Genomic DNA, 25,369 nt, shown 5'->3' with positions numbered 1-25,369 from the left:
GCTTTCCACACTTTGCTTCTATGCACACTATCATACGCTTTTTCAATGTCCAGGAAGGCCATTTGTAGATCTATTCCGTATTCATAGTGCTGTTCCTGCAGTTGTCTTACAGCAAAAATTAGATCCACCGTGAACCTTCTTGTTCTGAAGCCATGTTGCTCTTCTCTCATTCTTCCTTCTAATTTTGCCCGAATTCATGCTTCCAAAATTTTCTCACAAATGTTTGTACAATTACTCATCAATGTTATCCCTTGATAGTTCTTGCATTCTTTTCTATTTCCCTTCTTAAAGGTCGGGATAATTATTTCATTCTTCCAGTCTTCTGGGATCATCTTCTGTCTCCACACAATTTTCATTACTTGATATAGCCATTGCATCCCCACCTCTCCTGCTGCTCTCACCATCTCTACACTTAGCTCATCCAGACCTGGTGACGTCCCTCCCTTCATCTTTCCCAATGCCTCTTCCACTTCTCCCCATGTAAGGTCTTTTCCTATTTGCTGTTCCTCCTCGGCTTGTTCCTCCTCATCCAGGTTGTGCATCATATGAGTGAAATATATAGAGCAGATGGGGAGGAAGCTTTTTAACAAGATGTAGAGAGCACAGAGACAGTTTTACAGTGGGCAATTACAGTAGACTGGTTGCTGCCAAACATGAGAATGGTCACACCCTAAAAGGCATAGAAGAGGGTTTAGTGTGATGCAAGCAAAGAAGAAAGGAAGCAAGCTTGACCTACTTGAAGAACTTGAAATAACAATTCACTGAGTAAGGTTTGATAATGTACTTTATGTACAAATGGGCAATGGGCAAGAGCTGTAATTCTTTATTCAGTTTTTTTTTCCTTTAAGGTTGGCATTAGTACAGTAAATGTGAGCACTTTTGCACAGATAACCATTGGTATGTGGTTCCTACATGTCCCTTGTAACTTCCTTGGAACTCTATGAACAGCTACTGGCTCAGTGCCATCTGTTGTTTACTGAAGTAGCCATTGCACAGGGAGGCAGGTGATGGAACCTGAAGATGATGTTGACTGGTGTTTACCACTTCAGGTAAAGAATGCTTTGGTGGATGGGTGGATGAGTGGCACAGAGAATCTGGTGTCGCTCTTTTTAAAGTAAGATGAGGACTTCATGTCTGAAGAACTTAATTTCTTTTTATATTTCTGATTTTGTGTGGCTTTCAAGTGCTTGTTTATGTAAGGTTAGAAAGACAGCCAGATGGTGGGAGCTTGACTCCTGAAATGTGTTACTGAGGATTATGTTCCTCACATTTGTGGTTGTATGCTAAAATATTTCTAACAGTCACCAACATACACTTTATGTTTGAGCACGGACACCCTATAAAGTTTTACCCACAAAGCAGCCTAATTGTGTACAAGGTTCATCCGTCATTCTATGAAAATTGATTTTAGATGTAACAATTCCATCCTGGTCTAATAACCATGTTAAAGAATGTAACAAAACCAAAGCCATTCCTGACAAATTTCAAGTATGTAGCTGTTGGAAGCACTAACATATATACTTTTGTGTTATTCTAAAGTAAATACTCACCACTGTCATCACTGGAATGACTTCTTTTGATGCCACACAGCCCTGACCCTTAAACCAAAGGGCACATTATCAGAATCTGAAATCCTCTACATAAAAATGGCAGTGACAAGTTCTTAATTGCTTCCACTGAACAAATAGCACAAATTTAATAACAGAGGGTTTTTTCCTTGTTTAAGTTAGCCCAGCTTGAATTTATTCAATGACTCTAGCATTAATTTGTCAATAACTACATCATAAGATCTGAAGTTTCACATTAAGGGATTGTGTGGAGGAAGAGGAGGAGCAGGTAAAGAAGCAGCAACAGGGTAGGATGAACAGTGGGAGGAAAAGACAGAGGTGATAACGAGGATAAAGCTATACGCGCTAAGAGAAATCAGGATGATTCACAGCATAAAAGGGCACCTTGAGAAAATAAGGTCAAACATGGAGAAAACATGAAGAACAAATGCAAATGTCATGTGATTTAAACATGTTGCGGGTAAAGGACAAGAAACTTAAATTTGATCATTATTTCTTCAGATTGCTGCTATAGTTGTGTACAATTTTTTGGAGGGGTCTAGTTTCAAAACTTAACGTCGGTTTACGAATCAACATTAATGTTCTAAACTACTCACCACTAAGAAACTGTACGCTACTCTGACAGAAACCTGAACAAATATTAAAAGCAAAATTATGAGGAAGGCTGAGTAGGAAGAGAGTGTGTACACATACAGTAATGGACACAGGTTCAGCCCACTTTGGGGCTTATACTTTTGTTTTCCATGCTTCTGCACTAAACAAGGAAAAAAGGTATCATATGGACATGCCTACATTCCAACTTCAAAGACATGTTGTATGTTCCCCTGCCCTCGGTGGCTGCTTTAAGCTATCACTCCTCTACCACATGAAACTGATACATTGACAACGTACAAGCAATAAATGAAGTGCCCTGTCCTATATGACACTATTCTTCAATTTCACTGATAAATTAATGGTGAGCAAAGGGTGGAGGGGGGCGGGGGGGGGAGGCAGCATTTCACAATAATGACTTATCTTTCCTCTCAGCTGACATAACTACTAATCAAACCGTAGTTTTTGAACATTAATCAAACAATGGAAAATCCAGGATGGACCAACTCCCCCGCCCATTTCTCCTCCTGGGAGACTTCAATGCCCATCATGTCCTGTGGGGCTCCACTTCTCTTTGCGCTCGAGGTTGAATTTTGGAGAGCCTCCTAACATCTCAAGTGTTGTGCATCCTCAACACAGGTACTTCGACTCATTTCTCTACTGCTAAAGGGTCATTCTCAGCCATTGACCTATCTTTCTGCTCTCCAACCCTCACCGACTCTGTTCACTGGGAGGTCATTGACGACCTTCATTCCAGCGATCACTTCCCTATCCGCATTCATCTCCTGGATGGTGTATCACTGCAGCAGCGACCACCATCGTGGATGATTGGCAGGGCTAACTGGCCACTGTTCACTCAGTTGGCTGTCTTTGACCCCCACAATAACGTACAGGAATGGGTGGATCACATCACGCTTGTGGTCCATCATGCTGCTGACCTGTTCATACCACAGTCTTCTGGCACTCTTAAGCGGCGCCTTGTGCCTCGTCGGACAGAAGAGTGCCGTTCAGCCATCCGGGGCAGGCGTGTGGCTCTTCGCCGATTTAAATGCCGCCCAACAGCGGTCAATCTTACCGCCTTTCGAATCGCGAGAGCCAGGGCACGCCGTGACATTAAAGAGAGCAAGAAATGGTCATGGCAGGAGTTCCTGGACTCCATCAACCGTTCCACTTGTTCCACAAGAGTATGGGAAGCCATCCGGAGGATTTCCGGTAAACATAGCCGTTTACCAATAGCTGCTGTCCTGAACCAGGGATGCCTCCAAACGACACCCAGAGCCATTGCTCAGACGCTGGCAGAGCATTTTGGGCAAAGTACTGCCACTGCAAATCAGGATCCAGCGTTTCGTCGCTACCGTGCGACTGTCGAAAGAGCGACCTTGGACTTTCGGTCGAACAGTTCTGAGGCCTACAATTCCCCTTTCTCCATGTGGGAACTTGAATCAGCACTTACTGAGACTTCTGACACTGCATCAGGTTACGACCGCATCCGGTACTCCAAGCTTCGACATCTGCCAGCGGGGTCAAAGGAAATCCTCCTTGAATGTTTTAATCTCATATGGCAGACAGGAGTGTTTCCCACCTCATGGAGGGAGGCAATTCTCATCCCTCTCCTCCAACCAGGAAAGGACTGCACATGTCCCAGTAGTTATCGTAGTATCGCCTTGACAAGCTGTGTCGGAAAGACCCTGGAACGGATGGTTAACCGGCGTCTGGTCTGGCTGTTAGAGACCAGACAGCTCCTTAGCCGCTTTCAGTGTGGATTCCGAAAATATCGGTCCACGGTCGACAACCTGATCCTCCTAGAGGCGGCTATTCAGCAGGCTTTTCTCCGTCAGCATCACTGTATCGGTATCTTCTTTGATATAAGTAAGGCATATGATACTACTTGGAGACACTGTATTCTTGCACAAATGCATCAATGGGGCTTTCGTGGCTGCCTCCCGATTTTCATTCGGTCTTTCCTGTCTCAGCGGTTTTTTCGGACCCGCGTTGGTAACACACTGTCTGATCGCTTTGAGCAAGAGAACGGTGTCCCCCAGGGCAGTGTTTTAAGCGTTACCCTCTTTGCCATAGCCATCAACAGTATAACGTCTACAGTGACGAATCCAGTACAGTGCTCCTTATTTGTGGACGACTTTGCTGTTTTCTGTTCCTCCTCCAGTGTTGCAACCGTGAGCCGTCAGTTGCAGCTAACAGTGCGGCGGTTAGAGGAGTGGGCTGCGAAGATTGGTTTTCGGTTTTCTGCCGATAAGTGTGTTTGTGTTCATTTTAATCGTTCTCGTCATCTTTTTACTTTGCCTGCCTTGCATATGGGGAATACTGTCCTACATTTTAGAGACACAGTGCGGTTTTTGGGCCTAATTTTTGACTCCAGGTTGTCATGGCTGCCACCTACGTGACTTGAAAGCCAGAACGCTGAAGGCACTGAACATCCTCAAGTGCCTCAGCCACAGGTCTTGGGGCGCGGACAGGGTGCGTCTCCTACAGTTTTATGGAGCTTTTGTGCGTTCACGGCTGGACTATGGGTGCACAGTAGATGGGTCAGCGAGGCCATCTTATTTGCGGATCCTTGACGCTGTTCACCATGCTGGGATCCGACTGGCCACAGGTGCTTATCGGACCAGTCCCGTACCCAGCCTCTGTGCTGAATCTGGCGAACCGCCACTTACCATCCGGCGGCAGCTCCTGCTGGTGCGCCAGGCTTGTAAGTTTCTTGCAGCTCCCAGATCGCCTGTTCACCATCTTGTTGCCCATCCACCTCTGGACCGCCTTTTTTCCCACCGTCCCCGGGCTACGTTGCCGTTTGGGATCCGTGTGCAAAGTGTACTAGAGTCCCTCGGTGTGGAGTCTGTACAATCCCAAATCCAGGGTTGCCTGCCACCCTGGTTGCTGAAGAGGCCCGGAGTGATTTTAGATTTATTGCAGTACAAGAAAGATTGCACTCCTGCCACCGTTTTTAATGCATCATTTTCTGCCATTTTATCTGAGCACCACGACTATGTAGCTGTTTTTACGGATGGGTCTAAACAAGGGGATTCTGTTGGTTGCTCAGTTGTTTTTCCATATCGTGTCCTCAAGGTCCGACTGCCTCAGACTTTTACTGTCTTTGATGCAGAATTGTTTGCGATTTTGCGGGCACTGGAGCACATGAGACATTCTTCCACTCCTAAATTTCTTGTCTGTTCCGATTCACTCAGTGCTCTTCACTCATTGCAACGTTTGTATCCAGCAGACAAAATTGTCCAGACCATTCAGGATGCCCTCCTCCGACTACAGCGACTGGGGAAGGTTGTAGCTTTCTGCTGGGTTCCGGGGCATGTTGGCATTGCTGGGAATGAAAGGGCAGATTTCGTAGCCAAGGAGGCGTGTCTCGCCCCACAAGTATCTCAGTGTGCTATCCCCTTGCACGCACTCACCTCGCTGTTGAGCTCACGGGTCATGCGTCGGTGGGAGGATGAGTGGCTGGAAGTGACTGACAACAAGCTCCGTATAGTCAAGCCCACAACGCGTGTGTGGTGTACTTCCTTTCAGCCCCATCGATGGGACGAGGTTCTCCTCACTCGGCTTTGAATAGGCCACAGCCCTATGACGCATGGCTTCCTGCTCCGGCGAGAGGACCCTCCAATGTGTAGTGCTTGCGGCGTCCAGGTCACTGTGCGCCACATTTTATTGGATTGCATTTTGTTTTCTGACCAGCGGGTCGCGGCTGACTTGCCAGCGGACCTGCCATCTCTTTTAGGCAACACTCGGACGAATGTGGTTAAAGTTTTAAAGTTCTGTGCCCTGTCAAATGTTTTTACAAAGATTTTAGGGGAGGATCTTAATTTGCTCACTGTGTGACAAACTCGCCCATATTTTATGTAAATGGCCAGCCAATAACAATTTCCTGTGACATTCTTGTTGCTATGTTTCCCCATTCCTTAGGTTTTACTTTCTTATGTAGCATTTTCCTTCTTTTCCTGCTTTCTTTGAGTGTCTGCTTTAGTTTTCTTAGGTCTGCCCACATTCGTTCCTTTTAATGTGTGTCAGGGCGCTGATGACCTCGATGTTGAGCGCCCATAAGCCCCAACACACCACCACCATCCAGGATGGAATTAACAATATTATGAGAAGGAAAGTTGCTACTCACCATATAGCGGAGATGCTGAGCCGCAGATAGACACAACAAAAAGACTCACAATTATAGCTTTCAGCCATTAAGGCCTTTGTCAACAACAGACACACATACGCACAGCACACTGTGGTTTCAGTTGACTGAGACTGCAGTAAGGTGTGCGAGTTGTGTTTGCGTGAATGTATGTGCGTATATTGTTGACGAAGGTCTCAATGCCCAAAAGCTATAATTGTGAGTCTTTTTGTTGTGCCAATCTGCGACTCAGCATCTCTGCTATATGGTCAGTAGCAACTTTCCTTCTAAATATTGTTAGTTTTTGGACATTGGTAGTTTATATGGAATAATATCCATATAAACAAGTCGCAGATAGGCACAACAAAAAGATTGTCAGCAATTAAGCTTTCGGCCAAATAGTCCTTCATCGGAATAAGAGAAAAACACACACACACACACACACACACACACACACACACACACACACACACAAAGTCTGGCTGCTGAGGCCTCAGCAGTCAGAGACTGTGGTCATGTATGTGAGAGTTGCAGTCGAGAGAGTGTGTGTTGTCTCATTCTAATGAAAGCTTACTTGCTGACAGTCTCTTTGTTGTGCCTATCTGCAACTCAGGATCTCCACCACATGGTGAGCTGCAACTATCCATTCCATAATACTGTCATAATTCCATCCCGGATTTTCCATTGATTCATGTAGTTAGTACACTTTGATTCAAAATTGTCTTCACTTTCCAAATTGCACTGTCTTATAACCTGGTACAAGAAATGAAACAGACGAAATATTGCTACAGTAAATGGGCTTGCAGCCGCCCACTTCGCATTTCTAAATTAAAGAATACTTGATTTATTGTTAAACTAGTTGAGAAACCGTGCATTTCCTGGGTCAGAATATATGGCATGGGAGAAGGCATGAACACCATTCTAGATAAGAGATATATACAGATGAATATGTCATTAAGGATATTATGAATGCAGTTATCCTGCTAGAAAGGTAGTTTGGTTGCAGTGTGTGGCAGTGGGTGAATGTGGTGAGCAAAAATCTGCATACTGTGGAGAAATAAATATCCTTGGAAAAAGCTAAATAATATAGGACTTACAAACTTTACTGTACACGTGAAAATGTTTTTATTGTTCCATTCACAACGCAATGTAATGGTGAGAGTTTCACCCACTGTGGCATACTGCGATAAAACTCCCTTACTAACAACATGAGGCCAAGCGTTATCTGCCATCACAAACATGAGGGGGTGGCAATGGGTGGTCACAGAGAAAAGTCTGTCAGTACAACAGACACAAGCCATTTACATACAGATATAGATGACAAGTTGTATAAACAGTTCATCAACCAACAAAAACTAACACAAAAAATTGAATAAAAAAGAATTCTAGTAACATCAGATTACCATCACTTAAGGTGCTAATGCCTGAATGTGTTCTAATACACAAGTGCTTACCTGATGGCAGGTTTTGACCAAGAGTACTGCATTCACCCATACTTCTGCTGAAAAATAATAAGTGACATAACAGATTTTACTCAGTAAAAGAGAAAAACATTTGAAAACAGCTGAGGGCAAAAGTGAACAAACTTCTTTTTCAAAACAGTGCCAGGCAGAAGACCAAATTTTAAATATGAATATAAGACTCTGCTCACAACAAATATAAAACAGTAACACTTCAGCTGCATCACATGTACTACTTTCACCAGAGGCAATATCCAGTTCACTAACTGAACACAAAATGTCTTTTCACAAAGGCCTTTAAAGGCCCACATTTAACCTAATACGCCTATAACTTTTTCACTTCATCATTTAGTGCATGTATAAACTTTTCAATTCACATTGACACCAATTTACTTCATGGGGGGGGGGGGGGGAGGGGGGGGAGGGGGGCACGTTCCCCACAATGCCAATGAAAAGAACATTTGCAACTACTAACTATCTGTTAAATAAAACTCCACAGCTTCAGACTGCATGACAACGTGTCTCACGGACACGCGATATTAGCATCAGTCTGTAGTATTGGTCTTGTTGACTCATTTTTCGTCATTGGTGATTCTGCAAAGTTGTCAACTCAGGTAAAAGTGCAGTTACTGTGTCAGCATTTTTTTTTTTTGTGAGGTGTAGGTTTTGGTCTTGCTAATGAATCGTGAAGTGTAGAAGGATAATCATGAACCAGATGCAGATAGCTAGTGACATTGTGGTTCTTCATTTGTTTTGATTCTTAAATAAACCTCAGCAACTTAAGTGGAGCTTTTCTAATAAACTAGCATCTTCTGCCCAAAAATTGAGTAACGTTCAGCAACTATCATTACTTACTCTATCACTACATCCAAATAAATCATGGAATATATTAGAATTGAAACTGTTTTCACTATTCTGAAGCCTAATAGCACAGCACTAATTTCACACAACGTAAATTCTGAATTTTTACAAGACAAAGAAAATATCTGTAAACTTTACTTCCAAACCAAAAGAAATAACACACAAAATTTTTACTGTCGACATCATGGTTGGCCATCCTCATTTCGCACATTACCAACACATATATGTCAAGTGAAAACTGCCGACACTGTAACTGCAATTAAAGTGAGACAACTATTCAATCTACCATGTTAAACAGAGATCTCAACAACATGAACTCTCCTATCTGTTCCTTGATGATACATGTGTTGCTTGAAAACTGTGATACAGAAAAGATACTGACCACATTACAAATACCACCAATATGGTATATTTCACATATATATAATGAATATGCCACTCGCAAAACCCCACGAAGTTCAGAAGTAAAAATTCCAAATAAACTCTCAAATGTGGGGCTGTACTGCAAAATTAAACTTTGACAAGTTAAGTTAGTATTGTATAGCATAGTAGTTTATTCATATAAGGAGCACATGCAATGATAAAAGTTGTAAATCGCAAGTTGAATATACCAAATAAATTAAGTAGCTTTGTTTTTCTGATGCAGATACCATTGTTTCAAAATTTATGGAAAATCAGAATGCTAGAAAACCAATGAAAATGAAGTGATAAGAAAATTGAATACACCAGTAACACATTCATGCGATGCAAAACTACAAGTTGCATTTCAGCAGCTCTACAACCTGAATACAACAGCATATTTGCAACTCACACCCAAACTCTCATCTTTCAGCCTAATCAAGACCTCAGGCTACACTATGGATCAGTAGATATGTCAGCGCACACAAGATTTTGTAGTTACTTTCACTGACTTCGCCACCTCACTATCAATCATCTTCCAATATATACTATAACTCAGTCTCACTATACAATTTATGTTTCAAAATCTAACACACGGATGAAAGAAATATGGTCAGTATTCTGCACTCTTAATGTCTGCACATATACAATATAACACACCACTTCCTAATTATGTTACTGTACAAAGTTTATGTCCAGGACTGGTTTATTCAACTGACTCTATTTATACAGAGATTAACTACGCAGTCTGCTCATAAATCTACAGAATTACAATTCTTTTATGTTGCAGCCTGGAACAATTCAATGAGAACAATTTTAATCCTATGTAAAACAGGGAAACGTGGACAATACAGACCGCAGACAGGAGGAAAATACAAGACCTCGAAATACGATGTTACAGAATAGGGGAGAAAAGCACTTTTTGGCACATGAGAGTGAGAGAGAACAACTTTTACTTTTTCGTTATTTTTATCGCCGCTTCCATTGTATTATAAGGTTTAACGGCATAAATTATCCTCACAACTCTCGGACATTTCATCGCGAGATCAAAATAATTGTACCTACGTTACGTGACAAACCAGAGTCCAAAATTTTCTGGAAGTCTGTTGGCGATAACGTTTCATTCACTTTGATTCCACACAAAATATTAAACTTCATATAGCTTATAAACGTACACCAGCTATAGTATTTTACAAGCTCTAGATGAAACTATTCCCCACGTTTCAGCACATAATACTTACTGTTATATTCCATTTTACTGTAGGAAATAGATTTCGTGAATGGAAATGTGGTGTCACATTAAAGGGAAAAAAAAAAGGATGTGGAAATTTTAATACGATAAATTCTACTTTCACACACTCGTGAACAGAACTCATTTTACCTATTTATCCCCGAGCGAAATATTAAAATTTGAATTACATGCAATAAAAAGTCGTCAATACTCTTGCTTCCGACGTACTCACAATAAAACACAATGCATACATTTAAATAAAAACATATTTAATACTGACATACCGTTACTATTCACTGCACTTTGCACTACGTTTGCAACTTTCTTGTCCCGACTTGCACAGATCGACGCCTGCGGTTTGTTTACGTTGTTATGCAATGTCGCCAACGTAGGAAAGACTTATAAAAAAAAATAATGTAGCATTCTTAAGTTCACTAAAGACAGTACGAAACAGTCTCTATCGTACTGTGAAAAAGTTTCAGTAACATCAGAATGTATGAATTTTTAAGTAATCAAATCCAGAAAGCAACTTTAACTGCAACCCAGATAAAAGCTAAACTCAGTTGTTGGTAATTTTCAGCCCGGACTTCATTTGTTTACTTTTCAAAGTTTTGAATTTTACAAAAATATGACAGAGTAACATCATTTGTAATAAAATCCAAGTAACTCAACAACGCATTGAAATGTTTCTCAATAAACCGTGTCCTATGATAGACTAAAAGTATAAAATTTATTCATGCATTCAGTCATTTAGAGATCATGTTACAATGGTACAGAATTTGTCAGCTTAATAGAATGAAAATGAGTAGGCCAGAAAATATACTGTGCATACACAGAATTGTGTAAGCATACTTTAAGAGGATAAGAGTGACCGTGAATGAACAATCCTGGCATTTGCTTGAAGTGTCTTCGGAAACCCCAAATCAGGATGGTCAGGCAGACCAATCTATACGCTCGAATACGAGAACAGTGTCTTACGTGCACTGCATCAATCGTTTAGCTTCTACTATGAAATGTGTCGTATGAATAGAAATAAAAAGTTTTGGATTCGTGCTTTCGTTTCACATATTTAGTACGCGATTTCGTATCTGTCTGGTATATCGTAAAAACGGAAAAAGGTACAGGTGCGTCAACCATGGTCAGAGCCTGCGTGCGAAACCAGTTTCAGTTTATTCACCATTGACCACTTACAGCGGAATAGGTCTGAACATTAAATATACAATTAACAACAACTTTACAGTAAAGTTTTTACAGTTTAATTCCTTTTCTTTTAGGAATATTCTTATATACTAATGTCAATGCTTATTTCAAAATATTCTGTTATCTTATAAAATGGGTGTCAATTAACAACAACTTTACAGTAAAGTTTTTACAGTTTAATTCCTTTTCTTTTAGGAATATTCTTATATACTAATGTCAATGCTTATTTCAAAATATTCTGTTATCTTATAAAATGGGTGTTTGAGAAGCCAGTCATAAACCTTACGTTTGAAAATATTATTGGTCAGTGACCGAGCAGATGCTGGAAGTTTATTGAAGAGTTTTAAACTCATTATTTTGTGTGAGTTTGCAGTCTTTGTGAGTCTGTGTCTTGGTATGTCAAAGTCCAGTTTGCCTCTGGTGTTGTGGGGATGTATGTTCTCTCTGGTCTCGAACTCATTTAAGTTGCTTTTGACATAAAGCAGGGCTGTGTAGATGTATAGATTCACCACGGTTAATATCATGTGCTTGATAAAGAGGGGATGGCAGTGTTCCTTGGGCTTAGCTTTGCTTATTATTCTAATTACTTTTTTTTGAATTTTCAGAATTTCACTGACAAAGCAAGAATGTCCCCATAACAATATGCCGTAGGAAATGTGTGACTGAAAGAGGCCAAAATATACCACCTTTAGATACTCATCAGTGACTATATCTGTCAGTCTCCAGATGAGATAACACACTCTTGCTATTCTCTTGCAGTGAAGCGCCCTTTCAATTTTGTAAATGAGTGAACCAGTTTCTTACCATTTGGAAAAGATTGCCAAAAGGAAAAAAAAAACATACTACATGTCATTTATTTATTATGTATCTGCTAATATATTCTAAATACAAATTATAAGAGATTAAGGATTGTATTCTTTGTATGTTTATTGGAATTTGCTTTTTTTGCCATAATGTTTCACAATTTTACGTATTTATAGGATCGTGAAAAATATTACGTCTCCCAACTGTTTTTCAACAGAAAATAATAAAAAGTTATGTTCTTATGTGTAAATAACAAAAGGTTTCTGGCTATTTTTCTCGAGTTTTTACTCTGTGGGTTATCGCCGTTTATCTAGATTTTAATATTTAACGTAAGTAAAAAACAAGATGCAGAAATCCCCTGCTGCTAAAAAATCAGAACACAGTTATACAATATCAACTCTTCTAGCAATTCAATTAGCTGAGTCCGTAATAAAATTGTGAGTATCCATGATATCTAAGATGTTCCCTTCTATTGATATTGCGGCCGAGTTGGACATCTTCCCTGACTCATTGTTGAACGCACATAGTTTTTTTTATAAATTTTAATTTGGAAGAGGATCTTGCATCACATGCTACTGTGCCTGGCATCGTTATTCAGTACCTCCTCGTTAATTACATAATCTACCCACCCAACCTTCAGCATTCTTCTGTAGCACCACATTTCAAAAGCTTCCATTCCTCCTTGTCTAACTCATTTATTGTCCAGGATTCACCTCCACTGCAGACAAATACAGAAAAGACCTCCTGACATGTAAGCATCTATATTAGATGCTGACAAATGTCTCTTATTCAGAAATGCTTTCCTTGCCATTATTATGTCCTCTCTGTGTTGGCCATCATTAGTTATTTTGCTATCCAAACAGCAAAACTGAGCTACTACATTAAGTATCTAATTTCCAAATCTAATACCCTCAACAGATTTAATTCAAGTATGTTCTATTATCCTTGTTTTGCTTTTGTTGATGTTCATGTTATATCCTCCTTTCAAGATAGTGCCTATTCTGTTCAGCTGCTCTTCCAAGTCCTTTGCCCTCTCTGATAGATTTAGTATGTCATTGATAAACTTCGAAGTTTTTATTTCTTCTCCCTGGACTTTCAAACTTATTCCAAACTTTTCTTCGGTTACCTTTACTGCTTGTTTTGTGTACAAATTAAATAGCATGGGGGACAGCCTATAAAACTGTCACACGTGCTTCTCAACCACTGCTTCCTTTTCATACCCCTTGACTCTTATAACTGCTGCCTGGTTTCTGTAAGAGTTGTAAATATGGTAGCCTTACACTCTTTGTATTTTACCCTTGCTACCTTCAGAATTTCAAAAAGAGTAATCCAGTCAACATTGTCAAAAGCTTTTGCTGAGTCTACAGACACCATAAACGTATGTTTGCATTTCCTTAACCTACCTTCTAAGATATGTCATAGGGTTAGTGAGGCCTCATATGTTCCAATATTTCTCCAGAATCCAAACTGATCTTTTCCGAGGTCAGCTTCTACCAGTTTTTCCACTCTCCTGTACAGAATTCATGTCAGTATTTTGCAATCATGACTTATTAAACTGATAGTTCAGTAATATGCATACCTGTCACCACCTGCTTTCTTTAGAATTAGAATTATTATATTCTTCTTGAAGTTTGAAGGTATTACACCTGTCTCATACATCTTGCATACCACATGGAAGAGTTTTGTCAGGTTCTATCATGGCTATCAGTAGTTCTGACAGAATGTCATGTATTCTCGTGCCCTCAATTTGACTTGAGTCTTTTAGTGCTCTGTTAAATCCTTCTTGCCATATCACATCTCCCATCTCATCTTCATGTACAAACTCTTTTGTTTCTATAATGTTGCTTACAAGATCGTCTGTTGTATAGCCCCTCTGTATATTCCTTACTCCTTACTGTTTTTTCCTTATTTGGTTAGGACTGGTTTTCCATCTGAGTTCTTGATATTCATACTGCTGCTTCTCTTTTCTCCAAAGGTCTCTTTAATAATTCTTTAGGCAGCATCTACCTTGCCCTCGTGATATATGCTTCTAAATCCTTATATTTGTCCTCTAGCTTTCCTGCTTAGCCACTTTGCACTCCCTGTCAGTCCCATTTGTTAGAAGTTTATATTCCCTTTACCCAGCTTCATTTTCTGCTTTTTCATATTTTCTCCTGTCGTCAAATAAATGCAGTATCTCCCATGTTACCTAAGGATTTCTACTTGGCCTTTTCTTTTTACCTATTTGATCTTCTGCTGCATTCACTATTTCACCTCTCAAAGATACCCATTCATCTTCTGCGGGATTCCTTTCCCTGTTCATATCAGCCATTGCGTAATGCTCCCACTGAAACCCACAACAACTTATGGTTCTTTGTACTCTTGCCAGTCCCATCTCCTTAATTTCCTACCTCTTTACAATGTATTCACTTTTAATCTACAGTTCATAACCATTAAGTTGTGATTAGAATCCACTCCCCAGAAATGTCTTACACTTTAAAATCCGGTCCCTAAAACTCTGTCTTACCATTATGTAATCAATATGGAACCTTCCAGTGTCTCCAGATCTCTTCCATATCTTCAACTTTCTTTAATGATTCTTAAACCAGGTGTTAGTTATAATTAAATTGTGCTGTGTGCAAAATTCTACCAGACAGCTTCCTCTTCCCTTTCTTTACATTCACCTACAATGTTTCCATCTCTTCCTTTTCCACCTGTCAATGGCCAATCATCCACCACTATTAAATTTTCATTCCCCTTAACTATCTGAATAATTTCTTTTATCTCAGCATATATCTCTTCAATCTCTTCATCATCTGCGGAGCCAGTTGCCATTTAAACTTGTACTAGTGTGGTAGATGTGGGACTTGTGTCTATCTTCGCTACAATAATGCTGTTGATATTAGCTTATCTGCATTCCTATTTCCTTATTCATTATTGAACCTACTCGTGCATTAACCCTATTTGATTTTGTATTTATAACCCTGCATGCATATGACCAAAAGTCCTGCTCCACCTGCTACAAAAATTCACTAATTTCCACTATATCTAACTTTAACCTATCCATTTTCATTCTTAAATTTTCTAACCTAACTACGCAATTAAGGAATCTAATATTCCGCTTTCCGAACACCTCTTTTTTTTCTACTGATGATGATATCCTCCTGAGTAGTCCCCAGCTGGAGATCCAAATGTGGGACTATTTTATCTATGTAATATTTTACCCTAGATGATGCCATCATCATTTAAACATACAGTAGAGCTGTATGCCCTCAGGAAAAATTACTGCTGTAGTTTCCCCTTGCTTTCAGCCGTTTGCAGTACCAGCACAGCAAGATCATTTTTGCTGGTGGTACAAGGCCAGATCAGTTATTCAAACTGCTGGCCTGCAACTACTGAAAAGCTTCTCGTCTTCTTCAGGATCCGTACATTTATCTGGCTTCTCAACAGATATCCTTGTGTTGTGTTTGCATGTACGGTACAGCTATCTGTATCGCTGAGGCACACAAGTTTCCCCACCAATGGCAAGGTCTATTATTCATGTTATGGTTTGTTTCTAAAACCTTGTTGCAAATGTAAGACATATTCAGACCATATCATTAATTTAGTTTAGAAAGAATGTCTTGGCCAAGAAGTGCCGAATCAGTATTTGATATCGATAGTGCTCATGCGATGCACAACAGCAGCTTACTTGACTAGCCCCTGGTGGTGTAGCATACAGGGGTCATCAGGGGTGAAAATTCCAGAACAGTAAAATATGGGTGGCATCACACACTTACCATGTGACCAACCACACCCAGCACAGCTTCTTTGAACCTTCTAGCAGGGCAGTGAGGAAATGGAGGGATATAAGTAGGACCCACATGCACTATTTGAGAGAGAATGGTAGTAGCAACAAGCAGATGACACCGTCTCCATGATGCTCGTCAGTCTGAGCTGGACTTAGTTTATTTCACTAGCTTCAGCCAAAGTAAGATGCATATCAGCCTTAGAGAATGTTGAGTTAGTTCGTGATAGATGGGAGCTTGTAACTAGTTAAGTGTGCCAGGAGTACTTCCAAGCATTGAAGTTACAGCAGTAGTTAAACATTCCTATGCTGTTTCCTGAGTAGCCCTATGAAATTCCATACTCCTCTACACCTATCAAAACTCACTTTTCAACCATGGGATCGGCTCGTGGCCCACCACCAGTTAACCTAATCGAATTTCGTCGTTTGAGGTAAGGCCTTCAGTCACTCACCTAGCTGTCCTTCTCACTCCCACACAAGACATAAAAGAGGACATGTAAAAGTGAAGCAAAGTGTGGGGTGGATTTTCTTGAGTGATGAGATAGGAGATTCAGAATACAGGTATGGGGAGAAGAAGGAATTTCAGTAGAATTCAGCCCTGATCCAAGTATAGATGCACAGCTGAACAGTTCCGAGGAGATAATGGGGATGTCACACTGTACCACCATAATTAGCATGAGGATCACGATTCGCAAGGACAGCGCATTGCACCAGCATTGTGGGTGCAAAGACCATCTCAGCTACTGCACATTTAACAGCTTGGCAAGTCTGCAGGGTCACTGTACATGTCGTCCGATGCCGATTCCCACAGTACATCAGCTTCTGATGAAGATAGGCATTATCTTAGCCATATCGAGTGTACTAAACTAGTCCCATAAAATTTTATGGAGACAGGGAACAACTTTCAGAGTTTTTAGACAACTATAATAGTTTAGTGAAGTCTAAACCTAAGAAAGTGTTTCTAAAATAAATCATTGGCCAAATAATGGGCTCTGCCCAAAGTAAGTTGTTAGTTAGAGATCATACTGAAACTTGGTCAGCCATGAGAACAATACTGCTAGAGAATTATGAGGACTAGCAGACACTTGATTTTATGCGAGTTCTATTTTCGGTAGTCAGCAGGGAAAGGAAGGGAGTGCGGTTCAGTGGGGCTCTCGCATGGACACTATGTAGTATGTCCTTTAGGGAAACCACGAGGAAGGTCATAAAGAAAGGAGAAATTTCCGGCAGTTACGCATTAATTGGCAAGCCAGGAGGAGTTGTGTTTATTCAGGGTTTATATAATGAACGAATCAAGACATTGATATGAGCTCAGGGTAAGAAATTAACACTGCCAGAAGCAATTGAGTTAGCCACAACTGAAGAATGAGCAATTGTGTACAACAAAGAGAAATAACTGATGGCAACTGCACCCCAGCAAGTATGAAAGATCGATTCCAAAGGTTGCCGTACTGGAAGCTATTTAGTCCAAATGTATAGACTGCAGAATACCGAGTGCAAGGTAGAGACTGTTAAGGAAATTCCACCTGAACCTGAGTTTACTTGACTGCCTAATAGCGTAGACGATATTCAAGAATTTAGAGGAAACGGTTCATGGTCCCAGTGTCCTCCACTGACCAGTCATAAGATGTGCAAAATGCAATGTGACCAGGCACACTCCTCTAAGCACTAAAGAAATACCTTTAACTTGCTTCACATGTCATCAGCCCAGCCATTATGTCCGAGATTGTCAAGAAAATAGATGAGCCAACATACGCGCTTAACTTCAGTGATCTCACAGGAACTGGTGTTATCACTGCGGCAAGGCCGTTGGTACTAATGGTATATACTCATGAACAATTGCAATTCTGTTGCTGTATGAGACTGTATTGTGCGAAAATGTATACTACCAAAAACTGTGATTTCCTATTGTTCATGCCAATGGAGCAAGGTGAAGAGATGTATTGTGTGACGACTATTTTTCTTGATAGACTTTTTCTAATGCAGTTTGTCATATGTAGTAGAGAGGATATAAAATGTAGACTGGCAATGGCAAGGAAAGCGTTTCTGAAAAAGAGAAATTTGTTAACATTGAGTATATATTTAAGTGTCAGGAAGTCATTTCTGAAAGTATTTGTATGGACTGTAACCATGTATGGAAGCGAGACTTGGACGATAAATAGTTTGGACAAGAAGAGAATAGAAGCTTTTGAAATGTGGTGCTACAGAAGAATGCTGAAGATTAGATGGGTAGATCACATAGCTAATGAGGAAGTACTGAATAGGATTGGGCAGAAGAGAAGTTTGTAGCACAACTTGACTAGAAGAAGGGATCGGTTGGTAGGACATGTGTTGAGGCATCAAGGGATCACCAATTTAGTATTGGAGGGCAGCGTGGAGGGTAAAAATTGTAGAGGGAGACCAAGAGATGAATACACTAAACAGATACAGAAGGATGTAGGTTGCAGTAGGTACTGGGAGATGAAGAAGCTTGCACAGGATAGAGTAGTGTGAAGAGCTGCATCAGACCAGTCTCAGGACTCAAGACCACAACAACAACAACAGTTATATCGTTTGGATATAAAGCTGCAGGCGTGGCACACGCAACTAGGCAGCGTAAATCTGATAACCTCTGAGATCCGAGCCTACAAAAATTTCCCTGGGAGCGAAGGACGTATCATGAATGTAAGAAATATTCCAACCGGTTCAGTTTTGGAAGAAGTTCTTGGACAAAAGACAGCAAATAGCCTGTTCTAACAATGGAATTGGCGAACTAATATTTGATGTCGATAGTGCTCATTTGATGCACAACAGCAGTGCTACTCGACTAGTACCTCATTGTTTAGTATACAGGGGTCGTTGTTGTTGTTGTTGTGCTCTTCAGTCCTGAGACTGGTTTGATGCAGCTCTCCATGCTACTCTATCCTGTGCAAGCTTGTTCATCTCCCAGTACCTACTGCAACCTACATCCTTCTGAATCTGTTTACTGTATTCATTTCTTGGTCTCCCTCTACGATTTTTACCCTCCACACTGCCCTCCAATACTAAATTGGTGATCCCTTGATGCCTCAGAATATGCCCAAGCAACCGATCCCTTCTTCTAGCCAAGTTGTGCCACAAACTCCTCTTCTCCCCAATTCTATTCAATACCTCCTCATTAGCTATGTGATCTACCCATCTAATCTTCAGCATTCTTCTGTAGCACCACATTTCGAAAGCTTCTATTCTCTTTTTGTCCAAACTATTTATCGTCCACGTATCACTTCCATACATGGCTACACTCCATACAAATACTTTCGGAAATGACATCCTGACACTTAAATCTATACTCGATGTTAACAAATTTCTCTTCTTTAGAAACGCTTTCCTTGCCATTGCCAGTCTACATTTTATATCCTCTCTACTTCGACCATCATCAGTTATTTTTCTCCCCAAATAGCAAAACTCCTTTACTACTTTAAGTGTGTCATTTCCTAATCTAATTCCCTCACCATCACCCGACTTAATTCGACTACATTCTATTATCCTCGTTTTGCGTTTGTTGATGTTTATCTTATATGCTCCTTTCAAGACACTGTCCATTCCATTCAACTGCTCTTCCAAGTCCTTTGCTGTCTCTGACAGAATTACAATGTCAAAGTTTTTGTTTCTTCTCCATGGATTTCAATACCTACTCCGAATTTTTCTTTTGTTTCCTTTACTGCTTGCTCAATATACAGATTGAATAGCATCGGGGAGAGGCTACAACACTGTCTCACTCCCTTCCCAACCACTGCTTCCCTTTCATGCCCCTCAACTCTTATAACTGCCATCTGGTTTCTGTACAAATTGTAAATAGCCTTTCGCTCCCTGTATTTTACCCCTGTCACTTTCAGAATTTAAAAGAGAGTATTCCAGTCAACATTGTCAAAAGCTTTCTCTAAGTCTACAAATGCTAGAAACGTAGGGGTCGTAAGGAAGGAAAATTCCGAAATGGCCAAATGTGTGGATGGCATCACGCACTAGCCGCGCTTGACCAACTACATGCAGGGCAGCTTCGTTGAACCTTCTAGCTGAGTGGTGTGCAAATGAAGCCCTATAATACTGCACTACTGAAGTGAGAATGGTACGAGCAGCAAACAGATGGCGTGGCTTCCAGGGCACTTATCAGTCTGAAATGGACTTATTTTATTTCGCTAGCCTCCAGCCTAAGTAGAACGCGTATTAGACTTAGAGAATGTTGGGTTAGTTCATCATAGATGAGAACTCATAAAAAAACACTTCTGCCCTGTTTCATGAGTAGCCCTATCGAGTCCTGTACTCTGTACCACTCAAACCTAACTTTTCAGCTGAGACCAGGGAAACAGCAGGGGGCTCACTACCAGTTAACGTCGTCGAACTGCATCGTTCAAGGTAAGGTCTACGGTCGCTCATCTAGCTGTCAGAAGGACACGAAAAGCCTACACCATAAGACGAAAACAGTGTTTTTCGAATCTGAGTAGAGTAGCCATTCTCTTTGATACTTCTCGCTGTTTCGTGAATGGTTTCCATAGCAGTAGATTGGAAACCTTCGATTTGAAGTTCAAGCAATCATTCTTTCTGATTTGCTTCAGGTTTTATATAAAATACCGAAGCATTTCAGAACTTAAAACTGCAGGCCAAAATCCAGGATCTTCTTTAGAAATGTTCGGTGTCGATCTTGGTATCCTTGGAAACAGTGGTCTTGGAGGTGGCGTTTGTATGCTAATACTAGCCACAGACATCATTTCAATGGCGTTGCCTTCTAACTTACATTCATCAGCAGTCAGGAAACCAGCAATATTAAAAAAAATTCTTTTTACTCTGTAAATAATTAAGTGTGCTAAAAATGATAGTGGCGCAAAATATTCTGGTACAATTTAAGAAAAAACCACTCTAGTTCTTATTTAGAATTTAATACAGCGATAAGGGTTAGCTGTGTTATTAGTAAGCATTTTAAGAAAGACAAAGAAAATGGAAAGTTGCGACCACACTGACACACGTGCGTGATCGACGAAGGTTAATCTAGAGGAAAAGGGGATCGACTATATTTGAGGGGTCCGGGTTTAATCCCCAGGCCAGCCACCAAACTGGTGTGTTCTATTATTTCCTTTACCATTTCAAGCAAATGTTGGGATAAGTCAATGAAATGGATACATACACTCCCTTCTCTTCCAGTTAAACGGAACTCCATTTCTGATGACCTATGCTGTCGACCAGACGAAAAACTTCCTTCCTTCATTCATTATGAGTGCACTGGATAGTTCCTATTATACACCCACTAGCTGATAATAACCTGCTTCGCTTGCGTTTTAATTTTCAGTCAGTAGTTTTATAAATGTTATAATGGACAGATAACTGCAGTGAAAGACTTTTCAGTTTCGTTTTTTTTTTTTTTTTTTTTTCTCGCTGTATTACAATATCATGCTAACCATTTTCATTGTCCAATTGCTTTGGCCACTTTGTTTGATCGAGGTGCATTCTTTCATTCTCTTCTGCTGGACCCTCATGAGCTCGAATTATTATTTTGTAATTATCTGCGACCATTTTTTCGATTTTCTTTTTAAACATTCGTACCTGTTCATTTTTTTTATGTTTGAAACATTGCAGATCCAGAGTTATATCTGGATGCAACCCAGTGGTGTTCAAGAAGCGCTGATCAGCTTCGTCATCTTCGTTTCCTACAAAACGTACTTGTAAAAACTTCGACGTTTCATTTGGAGATGGTAACAATGTTCCGGTTTCATGATACACTTGTCCTTGGATTCTAAACACCAGACTAAATCCTTCCTACTCGGTTACTCCTGTTGCTCCAAATTATGTCTTTTGGAAGCATGCGTTATAATATCTTCCCTTTTTTTTTTTTTTTTTTTTTTTTATCAAAAAGTTCTTCGATATCGGTGTTCCACCTTCCTATGTTCAAAGAATTTGAGTGGAGCTAATTTTAGTGCTGGCAACGTAATTTTGCCATTTGAGCAGCATATACTTGGCTTTTCATTTTAAATTTTTTCGCCTTACGATATTTACATAGATTATCCATTCTCCCAATTGCTATACTTATATTTCATAGTTGGATAGTAACGAAATGTCTCATTTTTAAAAGAGTGACGTGCTTTCCTCCTTGCGCATTCAGCATTTGAAGATGTCTTCAATGATTGTGCGGTGACCCGACTTCCTAAGCGAAGATTATTTATTACATCTGTTTTCTGTTCGTCACTTTTATTCCTAACCGATCTTTTCCTTGTTTTTCTATATGTCTGGTTTTTTCTCCAATCTGCTTCGCTAATATTTTCACGCTGTTCGCCTGTTAGATAATTTCTTCTTCGTTGAGAATTTTGTTGTAACATTGCTAGACCTGTTCTCTTTCTACATCTGTTTCGTTGTTCCGTGCTTTCCGACACTACACAGGGTCGCTAAAAGTTGTTTTTACGTTTGGGTTTTTTGCTCCAATATATTTTCATGTTCTTAATAATTACACACAGATACTAGATTCTCCTCCTTTAAATGTTGAATTGGAACTGAATCACAGTTTTCGCGAGCAGTTTTCATAAATAATGATACGTAGGCAGAGATTGGATCATAGAATTTGTGTTGGCAGCGCCGAGCCTTAATTACGTTAACATGACAATTTTTGTCACCAACAGATACCTAATTCCACCCACAGCGACCAAACTTTTGTCCTTCAGAGATGACAGCCCTTTGTTCTCGCTGTGCTCTTACCAATGTCAGTTCGCTTAACTCGTTTCATTCCGAATTTAATTTGAGTCATCTGGGGTAGGTTGAGGCCAAGCAGCTACTGAACATCTTAGGGAACTGTCCTGACGTCCTCACTAATTATTTGGGGGTAACAGACAAAATTCAGTACAAGATTCGTTTAACTGATAATGCTCCAGTGCGACAAACTCAATATCGATTGTCTCCCCTGAAAAAGAAGATACTGCAACAAAAGGTCAATCACATACTTGGGATGGGTTTGTTAGTCCATCCACATCACCTTATGCTTCCCCCTTTTTTTCTGGTTGCTAAGGAACAAGTCAAGGATTACAGGGCACTTAATCAAAAAGCCATTTTGGAATCTATAACACTTTCTGACCTGCATTATTGTTTTACTTTGTTTTCTGGGACTTGTTGCTTCCTGGTGCTTGATCTTAACCAAAGCTGTTAGCAGGTACAGTTGACCAAGAATTCTAAGCACATTACTGCATTTTGCACCAACTGGAACTATATGAGTTGAATTGGGTGCCCTTTGGCTAATCTACCAGGGCCACTGTGCTGTCTCAACTGTTACATCATGTTCTGGGAGACCTTATGTTCAACTGCATCTACAACCACCACGATGATGCTCTTGTACATAGCCATTCATTTGACCAACATTCATGTCATCTCAAGGAAGTGTCCTTACAACTTTGGGTAGCTGGATTAATCATTAAGCTGTCTAAGGGTGCACTGGCTAGGTGGAAAATTTCTTTCTGGGTCATCTCATGTCATGTGATGGGATTAGAATTGATCAGGATTGTACCTCAGCCTTATGAAGTTTTCTTCCTCTAAGGAACAACAAGAGGGTAGCTAGATTAAGGAAGTTTGTTTCTAATTTTGTTCAGCTCACTGCCCCCTTAATAGTCTGCATAAAAAGGGAGAGACCTTTGTTTGGGTGTAGAGGCATCAGGCTGCTTTTGAAGCTATTAAAACCACCTTGAGTAATCCAGTCTTGGCCATACCAAACTTTGGGGAAGGCATCATTGTCCAGACTGATGTGTTGAATGCTGGCATCATGGCCATGTTCTTGCAGTAGTGTTCCTTGGAAAGATGTTCCATTGTTTACACCTCAAGGAGTGTTTAGGAGTATCAAGCCTTGGCAGTTCTCTTTGCCCTTGAGAAAATTAAATTTTATCTCAAGCAAAGGGAGTTTCATCTGTAGATGGACAACCAAGTTTTAAGACGTGTCTTAGTGTGACGTAGAAAGACCAGTAGAATCACCGGATGGGCAGTACGAATATTCCCATTCTGCTTCACAGTTCAGCATGTTATGGGGCCTGACAATCATGTGGCCAGTACACCTAGTTGAGTGTTTGAAAAAGGTGCTGAAGAAGTAGGAGGGGTTCACTCCTCATCCATGAACTCTGTGTCTTGGTCAAGTTATCGGAGATTATTACTGACCTTAAGTCTAAACAGGGCCAGAACCCCCTTTCAGGATCCATTAGACAATGTCTGTGGCCAGAGAATGGGTACCCGGTTATCTGCTTGAAAGGGCACAGTTCGCTGGGAGGTTGGGAGATCCATTGATGTTAGGATTGTTTTCCTGTGGAGCTTGTTTCTTACATTTTTTATTACTTTCATGATTCCTCACTTGGAGGGCATTTGAGGCTTCACAAGACCATCGTTAAGGCGCGGCAATATGTAACCTGGCCATGATTATATAAGGATATCGGCCAACTACTGGTGGAGTGCGAGTTATGTAAGATGGAAAAATCCAGTCACAACTCATGCAAGGGACTTTTACAGTCCAAGGGAGAGCAACTTGTTTATTGATTATATGGTGCGTCTTCCTCAAACAAAGGGGGGGAATTATGTGTTGGTTGGAGTAGATGCATTTTCCTGTTTTGTCTGGCTTGTCCCCAGTAGGGGGGTCACTGTGACGGTGAGGTCATCCACATAAGTGCTAAAAGGAATCTGTTCCATTTGTTCTGCCGCGTGTTCGACTTCCGCAGCGGAAGGTACTAGAGGTTGTGTATTGAATTAATATAAATAACACTTATGTGTAGTAGTGGAACAATAATTTGTCTTAATATCCCAAATATGTATCATGCTACAACAGAAGACATGTAACTTAGAATTCACTGAGTGAATACAAACACTTCATTATTTCCTAGGAAAGCATTTAACTCCCCATTGACTGGCTTTGCTTCACAACTTTTTAAAGTATGCGGCAGCTTGTTTAATGGTCTTTGCCCACTAATGTAAGGACTACTGACAGTTATTTGAAATAGTTATCAAAATAGTTGCCTTTACTTCTAGTATGTGCTAGTCACAAAAAAATGTAATGACTTTATACAAATATAAGAAATATGTTGTCAAATATTTATGTCAGACAAAGGTTTCATGACAGAACTCACTGACCTTAGTCCATGCTTTAAACTAACTACTCTGTTCTGTAGTACTAATATTCTGTTGAGGTGCAGGCCTGCTGCACAGCCCCACAGTTCAGTGCCATAATAAAGAAATGGATAACTTATTCCACAGTACAAGAATGAAAACAATCTGTTTTTGACAAAATAATGTTACTGTATGACTAAAAAGTCTGCTCACAAAGTGGTGCCAGAACACACACGTAAAAGGAGGTTGTAATTGGGCAAGTTTTCAGAGCCAGTGACTTCTTCTTCAGGC

The 25,369-nt window shown here is 40.4% G+C and overlaps 1 protein-coding gene across 2 annotated transcripts in view; it reads right to left on the bottom strand.

Moving 5' to 3' along the window:
• Nucleotides 1–7,808, bottom strand: part of LOC124551206 — a 128,827-nt gene extending 121,019 nt beyond the window's left edge. For both annotated transcript variants that reach the window (XM_047126197.1, XM_047126196.1), the window contains exons 1-2: nucleotides 7,743–7,808; nucleotides 1,551–1,598 (exon numbers count right to left, since the gene is read on the bottom strand). In XM_047126197.1, the coding sequence (XP_046982153.1) occupies nucleotides 1,551–1,598; nucleotides 7,743–7,782 (88 nt within the window). In that variant the 5' untranslated portion in view covers nucleotides 7,783–7,808. The remainder of the gene's footprint in view (nucleotides 1–1,550; nucleotides 1,599–7,742) is intronic.
• Between the last annotated feature and the right edge of the window lie 17,561 nt (nucleotides 7,809–25,369).

Source organism: Schistocerca americana, chromosome 9 (genome assembly GCF_021461395.2).
Source record: "Schistocerca americana isolate TAMUIC-IGC-003095 chromosome 9, iqSchAmer2.1, whole genome shotgun sequence".
Classification (NCBI taxonomy): Eukaryota; Metazoa; Arthropoda; class Insecta; order Orthoptera; family Acrididae; genus Schistocerca; species Schistocerca americana.
The sequence above is the reverse complement of the archived record's forward strand: the minus strand, read 5'-3'. Positions and strand labels throughout refer to the sequence as shown.